Source organism: Charadrius vociferus, unplaced genomic scaffold (assembly GCF_000708025.1).
Source record: "Charadrius vociferus isolate BGI_N301 unplaced genomic scaffold, ASM70802v2 scaffold478, whole genome shotgun sequence".
NCBI classification, from domain to species: Eukaryota; Metazoa; Chordata; class Aves; order Charadriiformes; family Charadriidae; genus Charadrius; species Charadrius vociferus.
Window position 1 is genome coordinate 201,899 of NW_009650063.1, and position 15,209 is coordinate 217,107.

General features: G+C 39.8%; 1 protein-coding gene across 6 annotated transcripts in view; it reads left to right on the forward strand.

Annotated features, from left to right (window-relative positions):
* The first annotated feature begins 1,944 nt into the window (after positions 1-1,944).
* The window catches only part of PDLIM3 (PDZ and LIM domain 3), a 25,281-nt gene continuing 12,016 nt past the window's right edge, over positions 1,945-15,209 (forward strand). For 2 of the 6 annotated variants that reach the window (XM_009891762.1, XM_009891761.1), the window contains exons 1-3: positions 1,945-2,058; positions 7,916-8,067; positions 10,610-10,694. In XM_009891762.1, the coding sequence (XP_009890064.1) occupies positions 1,966-2,058; positions 7,916-8,067; positions 10,610-10,694 (330 nt within the window). In that variant the 5' untranslated portion in view covers positions 1,945-1,965. The remainder of the gene's footprint in view (positions 2,059-7,915; positions 8,068-10,609; positions 10,695-15,209) is intronic. The other 4 variants (XM_009891763.1, XM_009891766.1, XM_009891765.1 and 1 more) reach the window with 3 other exon arrangements.

The following is a 15,209-nucleotide window of genomic DNA, read 5'->3' on the forward strand; positions in this document are numbered from 1 at the left end:
CTTCTATGCAGGCTACAGAAAGGAAACAGGCTAAGAAAGGAAGGCGCATGGAGTGGACAAAAGTAGGTAAATCCTCAGCCATAGGGAGACCAAAAAAAAAAAAAAAACCAAAACAAAACATCCACCACGCACACCACAAACAAAACACCCAAAACTAAAAACAATAAAAGTGCACAAAACGCTACCAGCAAAACCACAAAACTCACAAAAACACCAGCCAGAAACTTTCCTCCAAGGCAGAAAAGTTATGTGTACTGTTATTATATCAAAATATATATCCTCATCAGGTTTTATTCTTTCCAAGCTCTCGCTGACTTCAGGTTCGCTCATGGGGCAGGGGGGACGGATCACACACACACCAAAAAAACCTGCCACGCTGCCCTATGACAGCTGCAGATAATATCCTAGACCAGGCCAAACTTCAGGCAAAGATAACATATGCACATATTAACTTTGCTAATATCACATACAAAGAGAAGTCTGTAACACCATGATAAGAAAGTGAGTGAACACGTACACCATCACTGAAAGATTCTCCATCTTTTTGTGAACAAAATAAAAGGGATGCTGAAGTCAGAATAAAGCTGATCAAGCTGATGCAAGAACACCAAAAGGAATGCAAATTATTTATTCAGTTACAGCAAAAAACCAACAGAAGTTATATGCAACTACCTTAACACTAAGATTTCTAACAAAGAAAAAAAGACATCACCAACTAATACTGCATTTCTTTTCCTCAGTATGAGGAATATGCACAACATCAGTCAAGACTCTTCAAGCTGTTAGAGTTGGTGCAGTCTCAAGTGACTGTAGCTGAAAAACTTGAAGGACACTGGCTGGAAGGACTTTTTAGTGCAATAAAATATTACATTACAAATAAGACAAGATCATAGAAGGGTTTAAGTTGGAAGCGACCTTAAAGATTATCTAGTTCCACCCCCCCTGCCATGGGCAGGGACACCTCCCACCAGCCCAGGTTGCTCCAAGCCCCATCCAGCCTGGCCTTGGACACCTCCAGGGATGGGGCAGCCACAGCTTCTCTGGGCAACCTGGGCCAGGGGCTCACCACCCTCACAGTCAAGAATTTCTTTCTAATATCTCATCTAAATCTCCCCTCTTCCAGTTTTAAACAGTTACCCCTCTTCTTATCACTCCAGTCCCTGATGGAGAACCCCTCCCCAGCTCTCCTGTAGCCCCTTTAGGTACTGTAAGTGCGCAATAAGGTCTCCCCGGAGCCTTCTCTTCTCCAGGCTGAACAACCCCAACTCTCTCAGCCTCTCCTCATAGCAGAGGGGCTCCAGCCCTCAGATCATCTTTGTGACCCTCCTCTGGACCTGCTCTAATAGGTCCATGTCCTTCTTACACCGGGGGCCCAGAGCTGGAGGCAGCACTGCAGGTGGGGGTCTCCCCAGAGTGGAGCAGAGGGGGAGATATAAAACAAGAGGTTGAGGGGGAAATCTCCTCATCAATATTTCTATTTACATGAAACAGGCTGGTGTGCAGAGTCAGAGCAGTGCATTGCAGAGTTGAAAAGCACCAGCAATGTCATCAGGATGGTATCAAATGAGCAAGAGGGTTGCTTTAAGAAGCTGCATCCCAAAGCTTACTGATTGTCGGGCTGAGGGGTCACCGAACCGGCAGATAAAGCTGCTGTAAGTGTTGTAAACCTTCCAGCATTCAGGCTTTGTGTGTCCGAGTCTGATACTCCCCTCCGTGGGTGGAGAAGCCGAGGGACGGGCTGACGTCAGCGGGAGCACAGGGATAAAGCCCCGTGCCGCAGCCGGGGCATGAGTACAACTTCCCAAGAGGGACGCAAGGTCGGCTGCCCCGGCCAGCAGGTGCTCTGCTGACAACCCCCTGCCTCCGCCAGCCCGGCTCCTCACACAGACCTCAGGGAAAGAAAAAAGAAAAAGAAAAAAAAAAAAAAAAAAAGAAAGAGCAGTCACTGAGAAAAACCCATCCAGAATGCCACAAAACGTTATTCTCCACGGACCGGCGCCCTGGGGATTCAGGCTCTCAGGAGGAATAGATTTTAACCAACCCTTAATCATAACCCGGGTATGTACTCTTTCCATTTCCTCTCTATTTATTGCATTTATCAGTTATTGCAGATTTTGGCCGTTTACTTCCCTGGAGTTCAGAGGTGCAGGCGAAGCTGTGAGTAGCTCAGCTAGTAGCTGCTAGTTCCGAGGAGAGCCAGCTGCACGCTAACAGTCTTTACAGCTTCCATGGGACACGTTTCTGGGATCGCCTTATTGGCCTGAGAGACTTTAACAGCGTTTCTACTTATGCCTCAAAAAGTGAGCTGAACTGCCTTGGCAGGAAAAAAACTCTGGCATGATTTCCCCAGGCATTCAGATGAGAAAATGAGTTTTGAGCCTACTAAAGGCTGGACCCCACTTTTATCTTTTTCCCCGACCAGCCTCTGGGATCGCTGGGGCAGGCGGCTGCTTGGCAGCGGCTCCTCACGTCTGGAAGTTTGCGCTTTGCAAACTCTGTGCCAACTTTACAAGATTAATCTGACTCTCATTTAATTAAATCAGGTCCAGGTTACTGCCAGCAAAGGCAACAGCGCCTGGTTTTACATATGTAAAGGTTTTCATCTTCGTGAACGTTAAATCGGTGAATTATTAGAAAGTTATCCAGTCCTGAATATGAAGGAGATAGTTCTTTGCTGTTTTCTGCCATATTTAGAAACAGACAATTTACCTCACCCCCCAATAAAGGGCAAGAATCCAAGTCTTCGTTTTTTCATGGATTTTGAGCTATTAATTGCAATTTATTTAAGAAACGAGTTATTCGATGAACGGAGCATATAAAACACCGTCAGCTGCCCTGCATCTACAGGCATAGATCCACCCAAAAGACAGGATCTGTATTTTGATACTTTGCATATTTTGCAAACAGTGTACAATGCACATCAGGCTAGAATTAGTCTGCCTTATACTTTTGCTGCTGCTTTTCAGAACCTCAGACCCACCAAGTGTGTGTTCCATCAGCCTCCAATGCTGATCCACCAGCGACTGATGCTTTTTTTTTTTTTTGCTTTTTTTTTGCTTTTTTTTTTTCCTTTTAAAAAGCCTGTCACTATGACTCAATATATCCACTATGCTTGGTATTAAATAAACGTCAAGAGCCTTGAAAGATGGATACCACTGGTGATGCCTTGCAGTCAATATGCTTCTAAGCAAGAATCTGTAGAAAGTTTAACGACCAACCTGTCACATATTATACCAGTAAAAGTTAATTTCATTTAATCACTTAGTCCAGATTTATACAAGCATAAAAGTTTTTACTTATTTCAAAACAGAAGTAAACCAGAACGTTATTATTTGACAGTATGTAGTGTCATAACAAGTATTCATAGGACACAGCAAAACTTTTGGAGGAACAGGAGACAAAAATATTGAATAAAAAAGAAAAAAAAAGTCTCTGGATGTTTTGGGGCCTTCATTGCCTTTTATGGGCCTCCAAAAGAAAAATAGTTTCCATTATCTCTAATGAAAAATATTTTAGCGGTGTCTGGTTTGTATTTTCTTTGTGTTTAGATTAAGTGCAACGAAGTTTAAAACTGCAATAACAAAGGATGTTACTATAAATGTAACTTTCTAAAGAATAGATGATTTTGCAATTGCCTCATACCTACCAAATGCCTCACAAGACATAAGCCACTGGTTTCGAGCATCATATAGAAATGCTCAAAATCACATTTCAAGTAGAACCATGAAATAAAATATACAGGGAAAAATGACATGTTTAAGTTGGCTCAGCTCAAAGTCAAGAATATTAATGGTAGATTTGTTTAAAATGATTTATTTTTTTTTTTTTTGCCACAGCACACAGTTAGAAGAGTCCCTAAATAAGTATTCACGCAGTGCCTCTTAAGTAATTTGTCAAAAGATTCATATGCCTTGCTTTTTGGGGCCTAGGTGTTCCTTTCATAGAAGATATCACCAGCAGCCCATTCACATTTGGCTTAACTGTCCTGACAAGAAAAAAAAAAATTAGTCATTAAAACAATAAATCAAAATTAGTTTCAAACACATTTTGAGTAAAGTAATTGGACAGGAGTTACATTTGGTTGGCTATAGTCCTTGTTCAACGAGAGAAAGCTTTTACCAGGACTTGTCAAGAGAGACAGACAACATAAGAGATCATCATCCACCTGTTTAAAGAACAGATGTCATCCCAAAAACCCATCTGCAATTTCCCAGGCAAGGCAAATCTCTTGACTGTTTCAAGCAAATGCTAAAACCACAGACCATGATCACTGAGAGGATAGGAAGAACAGGAGGGGACTAAAAATAGACATATTTAAATTCTATTAGGGTCAGAAACAACAAATTAACTAGAAATAATGAAAACATCTCTCAAAATCCTTGGAACTTTACATAGATGCAAAGAAATTACATCAATGGAACTGATCAAAACCCTAGCCTTATTGAAACTGAATAATTTCTGTTTATTCTGACCAGAAGATAACATTTTGTGTTAAGTGTTTAGAGGAACAGAATCCTGGAATTTAAGTCATACTGAATAAAACATTACAGAAACAATTAAAACTTGCAGAGGTTGGAGGGAATGGTGAAATCAACTGTAGGTTTAAGTTCTATTTTAATATAAATCTTTGCAGATCACAATGCAAGTATTTATATTAACTCAGTTTTATATTTAGCCACTCTGCCTGCAGACATTCATAACTGTTTTCAGAAGGCACAGAGCCCGAAATATTTATGAAGGAGTGCCATGATGAGCTTCACTAGTCTATTAACAGATGCAGAGATGTTTTCTTCAAAGTTTAGCCCCTCACGTGGCTAAGTAGTTATCTAGTCTCTGACAACATCCGAACACTCAACACATCCTTGTATTTATCCGAATCGGAGATACCTAGGATGCAGGAGCAACAGGCAGGCCACACAAATGTGTCCTGAAAAAAAAGTTTTCCCAGAGCATCAGTAGGATCACCCTCACAAAGCAGGGGTGAACAAGCAAGAAACACTACAGTCATAATATGATTCTACACGTCCACAATACACATTTAAAGCATCACTAATAAGTTTCTTAAGAAACAGTGTCGCTTACATCATCGAGGTACCCACAATATCAATATTATATCCGAGATGTGGTGTGATCTTGCAACGCGCAGCCTGGTCCCTTTCTATAAAATGTAGGCTGCAGTCCTTTTGTCTGCCCCCCTTCCCCACAAGCAACAGTCAAGATTTCCATCTGAAATATCGAGGAGAGAGAAGAGCTGGCACGCAACCATTCCTCCTACCCCATCCCAGCAGCACATCTCCAGCTTTACCATCAAACCTGGAAAAAGCAGATGAGGGAAAGGACTATACGAGGGCAGGTAGTTCTGCACCCCAGAAGGCAAGTAGCGCTCAGCACCCCCCATCAAGGCGTTAAGGCCCAACAGACACGTCCCAGAAGCCTGGCAATAATCAATTCACACGAGGAATAGGAAATACAGGCTCCTGCCCCTTTCCCTCCTTGCTCCCACCAAATGATGGTAACCCCATCCAACCATAGGTTGGTATCACTGCAGCTGGTGACAATATGTTAAGAAAATCAAAGGGATTGCGCATTATTATCAGCGACGGAGAGTGGGTTCAGTCCCACTAGCAGCACAGCTGGAGGGGAACGTACCGTGCTAGGCAGATACGCTGCTTTATAAGGCAGGATCAGTACCTCAGTACATTGCTGAGGTATGCCACAGACACAGCGGATGATTTGTTGTGATGCGTGAAAAGCATAATCTAACAAGTAACCTATATAAGGGTTATTTAAGCAAGCTTACTCTGGAGAGGGAACAAAGAATGGCTGGGTTTGCCCAGTTTGGGTATTCGAGTATCAAGTCACACTCGAACACTAGGACTTCTGCTGCAGTTTATCATTCTATGTGTGCTCTCAATGCGCCAAGCGAAATCCGGAGCCATTCCAGGAGAAGCATGATCATACATCTACCCTGTCTTATTACAACAGTCTAAGGTGTATAATTGTAGTTCATTTACACTTACAGCTGTTGAAGTTTGAGAAACAGACAATTTTGAAGACTCCAGACTTAAAATTTATGAGCAACTTCCTCAATTCATACTCAGACAGATTATTCAGGCACCTCAGTGCTTGTTAAGCACACAATATACGAGTCCGTGCTTTTGGAGGGTGAGCAGGTAAAAGCCTGCCGCTTTGCAGTTTGCCTGACTTGATAATAGCCCATGCATTGCAGTGTGTGGCAGTGAAATCAAAAATAAGTTTATATGCTGGAATGCAGAAAAAAAACCCTACAAAACAAATTTCTTTGAGCATTCAGACCCACCTAACAGATGTGAACAGCTGGAAAGAGGAGACAATTATTTTATTGGGCTGATTTTTGTCATTTTTTCAATACTAATGCAGTGCAGCACTTATCAAAAAGAATATTGCTATTTGGATTTTATGCTGACAGTTCATACTGTCACCTTCAGACGCAACAAGTCTGCCAGGTTCACCATAGCTGGAGTTCAGAGCAAACTGGAGGTATACTGGGCAGCTTACTCTCTTCCTCTGCTGGAAAACACCAGAATTGAAGAACGTCTCCATAGCATGTTTTCCAGTCATCCATAACACTTAATTACTTTTAATAATTGAGGTAGCACTTGCTTTGGCTCTAGTAGAACCCATAATGAGAAAAAAAATTCTCCGATAGCTTTTTTACTTCATACATGGCACAGATCAGAGAACTGCTTTTGTAAGCAAGACTATGGTTTTTGTCCTTCACACTGGGATTCACTTACTTAAAAATTAACATCTAGTGTTATTTTAGATGAATCAACCCATCCCCTTTGTTCTGCTGTTCCAGAAGAGCTGAATTCCAGAAGCTTATGTGCTATATCCGTGCATTTCATGTTGCTGTCTTGGTCAGAGGTCACCTAAAATGGCAATACACACCTAAGGGACCTAAATCCTACAGAGTGACCAAAGACCTGTTTAAATGGAGCGGTTGTATGAGAAATCCCCTGTTTGCGAACAAAGGCCTGCAACCCTAGAACAAGCTTTAGTAGTAGCGAAGGTCCACAGCCTCTCTACAAGAGTTATTTTAAAACAGAATTATGTTGCATTTCAATTATTTTAACCATGGTGTAGAAGACTATCAACAAGACCCAAAAAAGCAAACACAGGAAGATAAGCTTAGGGCTACTTCTATGAATGTCACCAACGTTGGTACCTTTCCACAAGTTATGAATTGCATCAGAGATCACTTTGAAGGATCAGGGCCATGGTTATCTAAACGCAATGGGACTTAAAGCTAAGCACTTTAACGAGTTCAGGGTCTGGATTTGATATGAGTAAAGAGAAAATCTGATTTCAATATTATTAGCATATTTGTGATTACTGAGCGATACAACATGAGAAGACAGGCTAGCACAAAACACACCAACTGCTGTATTCGTCCTTAAACGTGGCAAGACCACAAGTGACTCTCTTTATCACCCCATCAATTGCACATCACACACGCAAAGAGTAAATAGCCCAATTTCGTAACAGTTCTATTCTGCTATTGCCTAGAGTTGTAGAAGAAAAACTTAAGTGTTATTTTCAAGCAAATTCTGTTGAGACAGAAAATTCAAAGTTACAGTATCTGCAGAAATCAGAGTGGAAACCATTTAATGCAGAAGTGTAAAGATAATTGCCATCTAATTCAAAGTTATCACGAATAAAGCATTTATATGGTGATCTGGCAATAGAACTACAGAGGGTCTGGCAGAATTAAGAACTCACTTTTGCTGTAAGCAATGCCATAGTTGTTGACAGACCCCCTCCCTCCTTCTCACCCCAGCCCAACAGGAAACAGGGAATCAGGGTGAAGCTTATTTTCTCTACCAATTTTCAGGTATGCATGGTGCTTAAAAAGGTGAATTTTGGGTTTTTTCAGATTACACCTGGAGGCAAGGCCTCAGCTGCCAACCTGTGTCCTGGTGATGTTATTGTAGCCATCGATGGTCTAAGCACAGAGAACATGACACATAACGATGCCCAGGAGAGAATTAAAGCAGCTGCACACCAGCTTTGTTTGAAAATAGAGAGGTACGTGTACATGTCTGCTTACTTCTGAAAGAAGACACTACCCAACTGATTATATAGCATAACTATTTTAAGCAGTTTTAAGAATTTCACAAAAACTTTAAAATTACAAGCACCCAAACTTACCTCACCAACTTCAGCTCAGGCAAGACTCCCCAGGACGTGCCTTCACGGGCACAAGGAGAGGCACAAGGCTCCTCACTGCGTTTATTGAGCTGTGAACCACACCACCTACTGCCTCTGCTGACTACACAAGTCCTATGTTTGCTGCCAGTAAACAAAACGGTCTTCATATTTGGGGGAAATAATAAAACCCTCAGCTAGCTGTCTCTTGCTCGGTTCCCTCTCTGCTCTAACACCCCCTCAGCCCCAGGTGCTGATCACTGCCTCCTGCAATAACATCCTATATCCTCCCAGTTAAGGAAAGCAACACCACATCAGACTTTCGTAAGAGGTGACAAAGGAGGAGCTTTAAAGCCAAACCCTTTGGTCACAATGTATTAACCCAAATACAGGATTCTCAAAGCAATGTTACAGAATCACAGAGTGGGCAGGGTTGGAAGGGACCTCTGGAGATCATCTAGTCCAACCCCCCTGCCAGAGCAGGGGCACCTACAACAGGTTGCACAGGACAGCGTCCAGGCGGGTTCTGAATGTCTCCAGAGTGGGAGACTCCACCACCTCTCTGGGCAGCCTGTGCCAGTGCTCCACTACCCTCAAAGTAAAGAAGTTCCTTCTCATGTTAAGATGGAACTTCCTATGTTCAAGTTTATGCCCATTACCCCTCGTCCTATCACTGGGTGCCACTGAAAAAAGACTGCTCCCATCCCCCTGGCACCCTCTCTTTAAGTATTTGTAAGTATTAACGAGATCCCCCCTCAGTCTTCTTTTCTCTAGACTAAAGAGACCCAAGTCCCTCAGCCTTTCTCCATAGGAGAGATGTTCCAATCCCCTAATCATCTTCGTTGCCCTTTGCTGGACCCTCTCCAGCAGTTCCCTGTCCTTCTTGAACTGGGGAGCCCAGAACTGGACGCAGTACTCCAGATGCGGCCTCACCAGGGCAGAGTAGAGGGGGAGGATGACCTCCCTCGACCTGCTGGCCACACTCTTCTTGATGCACCCCAGGATGCCATTCGCCTTCTTGGCCGCCAGGGCACATTGCTGGCTCATGGTCATCCTGTTGTCCACCAGGACTCCCAGGTCCCTCTCCACAGAGCTGCTCTCCAGGAGGTCACCCCCAACCTGTACTGGTGCATGGGGTTATTCCTCCCCAGATGCAGCACCCTACACTTACCCTTGTTGAATTTCATCAGGTTTCTCTCTGCCCAACTCTCCAGCCTGTCCAGGTCACGCTGTATGGCGGCACAGCCTTCTGGCGTGTCAGCCACTCCTCCCAGTTTTGTGTCATCAACGTTAAAATAAAACACGCTAAAAAAACCCCTCTCTTACCTAAACTGCAAGAGTCCAGAAACTTCTTTTAACTAAAGCCACCAAGATAAACAACCTGCATCTTCCCATCTCCTAAGTTTGCTCAGCCTTTGATAAAATCCGCTTAGTGTGCTCTTCCAGCTGTCTCCAATTATCAGCCAGCTCTGATTGACCGGAGGCCCTCAAGGAGGCACTGCACTTTATTACAGCTGACCATAATATTCCTTTCCAAATACAGAAGGGTGATTTGTTTGTTTGGGGTTTTTTTGGAAGGAGCATTGTCTAATCAGTAGAGTACATACCCCAGCTAAAAAATCCCTGCAGTTAATTGCTGGTTCTGTTACAGATCGATACAGAATCATTCTCTGATATGCCATTTAGCAACTCTCTTGGGAAGTAATTTTCAAGATATGCTAAGTGTAATTGTGCCTATGAAATAAATGCATATTTTTAAAATGCTAAATATTTGTATTTTTATAACAAAAAGTACTAGATTAATATTTAACATTCATATTACACTATTTTAAAATTAGCTGCCGAATTTTGCATTGTCAGTGAAGACAATTGCAACGGGTGTTTGCATGTTTGCTATCTCTGCTTCAGTGACTGAAAGAATCATCTGTGCAACTTCTATTTACAATCACACTTACACTTTGTGTACCTAGATTGCACTCCTCCTACGTTGAAAAGCAGGCTTTGCGTGGATATTGTGGTCATAAAAGAAGAAATTTATATTGTCCTGGTTTAGGATTATTACTAACATATGCACTTATTTGTGCAAAATATTCTGAGGACCCGACATTCCTTCTATCAACCATTAAAAAAACCAAAACTGTAAAAAGCTTGGTAGGCTCATGTCAGAAAGGCACTAATTTCCCTCTGCCTTTGGTAATGCCTAACAAAATATTTCCCATTGTTCATAGGATATGTAAGTTTTAAAAAAGTAAACACACTTTTTACATATTGTTTACATATAGTACACATTATATATCATTGAAGTATTTTTATGGAAACTATTAAAAAAGCCTAAAAGAAATTACTAATTTTCAAGCTGCATTATATTTTACAACTCTATAGGAATTCAAATTATTTAAATTCTGCCTTTCTTTCTTTCTAGGACAGGAACTAAGTTATGGTCCCCACAAGTTTCAGAAGATGGCAAAGCACATCCCTTCAAGATAAATTTGGAAGCTGAACCACAGGTATGAATTCTTAAAAGTTACCTAACCATTTCCATTTGCCTTTTCACACTCTATGTGATATCCCTTGTGGTCATTAAAATTCTTTGAATAGCACTTCATCCATTATCTGCCAGTTTAAGGTAATACAAACCATCGCAATTATGATATGTATGAACATCATTTTATCTGACTGGATGTTTTTGATTTTTCAGCAATAACTGAAACAAAAACATTAACAAGCTACAACACATTCTCGTTTTTCTTTAACACTGTACAAATGTCAATAGTTTTATTATGGAAAGGAAATATCTCCTTTTATTCTGATATGGTTTAAGTTGCTTTAGCTTTTTTAGAGATTATTCATCATACAAGGAAGTTCTTCAATCAGGAATAGATGTAAAGCAGCAAAGCAACACACTCATCACATCACAAAAGTCATCGTGATGTATCAGTCAGTTAAATAAAGAGATCCATTTTTTTGTACATTTTTATACGACATCACAGAGCTGAAAGTTACAAATCTGTACAAAACCCATGTACTGATCAATAAGCAAACCATTCACCGCTTTTGGCCAGCAAAGTTTTAATCCCTGTACCTGAGCAAAGCAAATCCAATCAACTGAAATCCTCCTCTCTCTCCAAACTCCCACCCAGCCCCTTGTGCAAATACAAGAGCCGAAGCCTCCGTATTGTTAATTAGCTAGCTACCATCTACAACTAGTGCTTTATTCCCTTCTCATTCCTCTTTAACCCACATGAACATTTGCTGTTCTCTCAAGAGAGGGGAGGGAAGAGCATTCTGCTGATCCTGGCCTTCCAGGATCAAAGCAAGTATGTCAAAGTATTTATTCTGTGCTATCCCAGAAAAATGTAAGTGCAGATTCCATTGCAGTAAATCCTACGCAATAAATATTTCCACCAATTCTGTTTTCACGGAGAACTCCCAAACGAATACGGCATCTCAGTGTATCAGATCTCTCTTTTCTTTCCAATCTAAAAACTTGCGTTAAGCGATACAGCAAAGTTCACCAGAAATAACAGATCCTCTTCAGCAGCAGGAGATAGTATAGTGAAGAAACAAAACTATTTTAAATGCCTGGTTTTGTGGAGCAGCTAGGATATACATAAAATAAATAGCAATTCACTAAAAAAGCTATAGAGAAAGCCACGTAGGCACGTATGACAGCAGAGTAATCCCTTTGCACGAAAGCTGCATTCCTAAAAAGGATAGTTACCTAAAAATAAATCACAAGATTTCACTAAGTGCTATTTGGCAGACTATTGAAAAGCAGTCTCCATTGGGCAATCAACAAAACTGTTTCTCCTAGATTAAATAGCTAAGCCCTTGATTTTAGTACTCCTGCCTCTTTCCTTCCTGGGAAAATTAGGAGTACTGAATATATTTAATAAATACACTCCAGAAAAAGTAGCAATGCTTGTAAACAACTTTGCTAAACCATTCTAGGGATGTTTTACATTTTAGATCAAATTGTTCCATCCAAGAACTTCCATCTGTGGAAAAAAAATATACAATTGCTGAAATTTTAAATTAAATCCTACTGCGTGTTTAGTCACAAGACAGGAGACCCTGCTGTGTGCATACCAGTAGAACAATGTCAAAGTTTCTTTAACCTCAGATGGCAAATTATCACACAGCTATAACCTGTGCTGTTTAGGTTATATTAGAGTTTTCCTAAGGCCAACAATAAATAAAGGCACTGAAGCCCAGGTGGATGGAGAAAAATCCAAAAAGCAGTATCGTATTCCTTCAAATGTAAAACACTTTCATCCAAAAGTATTGTACGCATGGATTGGTATGCAGAAATGGAAAACCTTTGAGTGCTATACCTCCATTTATATAATAATTTAAATTACTCAAAAGGCCACAGATGTTATAAATGTAGTCAGATCTTTTTCACTCTTGCCAGAGAGACACTTTAAAGTTCACTAAAAAAGTTTCACAAAGGGAAGTCAATAATTTAAAACACATTATAAGACAACTCAATAACAAAAATAGATGTAGACTTACACAATCTTCTTAGTAAGTATCTAATTTCTAATATTATCTAATTTGATCTAATAAAAGCTAATTACAAACGAAAGTAAAACATATTCTAAATTGTTCAGCAATTCGGCCAAATATTTGGCCAAAGAATGCTTACTTTAGCTTCAACAAATGAAAACTATTCTACAGCTGCTTTGGAGATGGTTATGTGAAAACTGATAAACACCTAAATACTGTGCCTACCTGCAGCTATGGGACAAGGAACCTTTACACCATAGCAAATTTTTGCATTAGGCTGAGCATCCCCAAAGAGTCACTTGAAAGACTCACACCAAAGAGTCATTTGGAGACTGATAGAGGCAACCGTCATAGCACAATGAAAGCTCTCGCTATTTCTTCCTCTGGGAAGAGGAAACAGAGGCAAAAATTCTAGTAAACAACTTACAGCAATAAGTGGCTGACTGAGAGCCGCTCTTGAAAGCTACACGTTCCCACAAAAAAAACCAGCCACCTAATTTCGTTAGGCTGGAGCAACCCATAGCGTGATGGATAAGAAATAGGAAATAATAGGCTACTTGAAGTATTACTAATACAATCACACCGTACTCTGTATAAAAGCAATTTAGAACATAAGGTTCTCAAAGTATATAATTAGGAAGAGAAAATAAAAAAAATCTAAATGGCAAACTGTATCTTATAAAATTATTTTTAAAACCCTTCTGCTGTATTGTCAATGTAAAACAATACTATGACCTGTAAATTTTTTCTCAGTTACAATCCCTTTAACCTCATCTAAAATGAATTTGTTTCCATTACCACAACTTCTTGAATTGTTTTTATTTGGGCTTTTCTTTTTTGCTTCTATCTATCTTTGCCTTTGAACATTTTGTTCAGTGTGACTAGGCTTTTGGCCATGCAAGTCATTATACATTCCTGGGTGATATAAATACACTATACACATAGATAAGTATAAAAATCTTAAAAAAAAAAAAAAAAAAACAAACCAACCAACACTATTCTAAAAAGTAAGTTTATAGTCCACTATATATTACCACTTATCACCACTTCAGTTTTGAAACAATATAATGTGCTAGTCTAGTTTTGAGGACCTATCCCCTCTTCCATAACAGCATTCAGAGATAAAGGTTTTAGTCACATGATACCTCCAAAATTTAAACATCTGTGTATCGTCATAGCAATTATCCCCAAGGAACATGGTCCGTGTTGGACAGACTTTGGGGGGCTACATTCATTCTATTCCTGATACCTACATCAATGCAAAATGCAGTTATCCCTGCAAAAAGGACATCAGTCGGCTAGAAAAAAAATTGAGAAATGAAATACCATAATTCTCAAATATTCCTGATTAGGAATTTCAACAACCTCCAGTTCTCATTTAGCTTTTAAACTAAAGGAGGACTTTTCACAGATTCAATGAGATCCAATAAACACAAGAGCTGGACTATTTTTGCTGCTGTATGTTCTGTCACTGATATTTTATACGAATAGATGAGTTTAAAAGAACATGGAATTTAAGTCTAACTAACTGCAAATACTTGTTTCACAGTTGTTATATTGTAAACATGCTACTGTGGTGCCACATGTCTTCTGTGCTGTTCATTTGTCAACAAGAAATAAAAAAAGGGGATGAAATTACAATGCTCACAGTTGTTTTTGTTTGGCTTGTATCATACCTGGATTTAAATCAATTTTAAATACTTTGACATTAATATCTTTCATTAAGTAGACATGATCCTAAACACTAGTAGATTATTTCCATTTACTAATACATTTTGTTAATTGCAATCCAGTTCTATCAGCCAGAAACAAGGAACTGCAAGTAAAATCGTTGTGCTCATTTATCTGATTGCTGCTTTTAGTAGCCTCTTACAGTGCAATGCTGCTAAACATTTTCATTTAATAAAACTGCTTTTTACTCTTTGCATTTTTTGGTTGCACATTCTATATATCCATGACTTTTCTTTAGGTCTGTTCCTAAATATATTTCTGAAACTGTTGTTTTAAATGAAAACAAAAAGGCCAAATCACATTCAGGTTTTCATAATTTGTATAAATTAATCACCAAAACCTTGAACAGAGATTTGATATTGTCTGAGAAAAGAAACAATGCTCTGAGGAATGAATAAAAATCTCCAGGTGTCAAAAATGTACCCATGCTTATCTAATCTGCTGTTATTATCTTGATTTATTCTGTGGATTTGAGTATTCTCATATCTTTTTTTTTTTGGTAATAAGTTGTATTTGTTCTAACTGGATTTTTTTCTAGCATTCCTAATATCTAAGGTAATCTAAAAAAAAGGCATTTCTGCATCAAAAAGCCACTTGGTTTAGAGTTTCTTTAGCAGAACAAGGAGACTAGTTTGTGTAGTTCGCAAGACGTAAATGAAAGACCACAATTGATCTTGGGTGTGTTACCATTAAAAATACGTGATAGCAGATACCAGACAAGGTAAACTGTACACAGCGATTAAGCCAAAAGCTCTGGTACCGAAGATACAAGCTTCAACAAT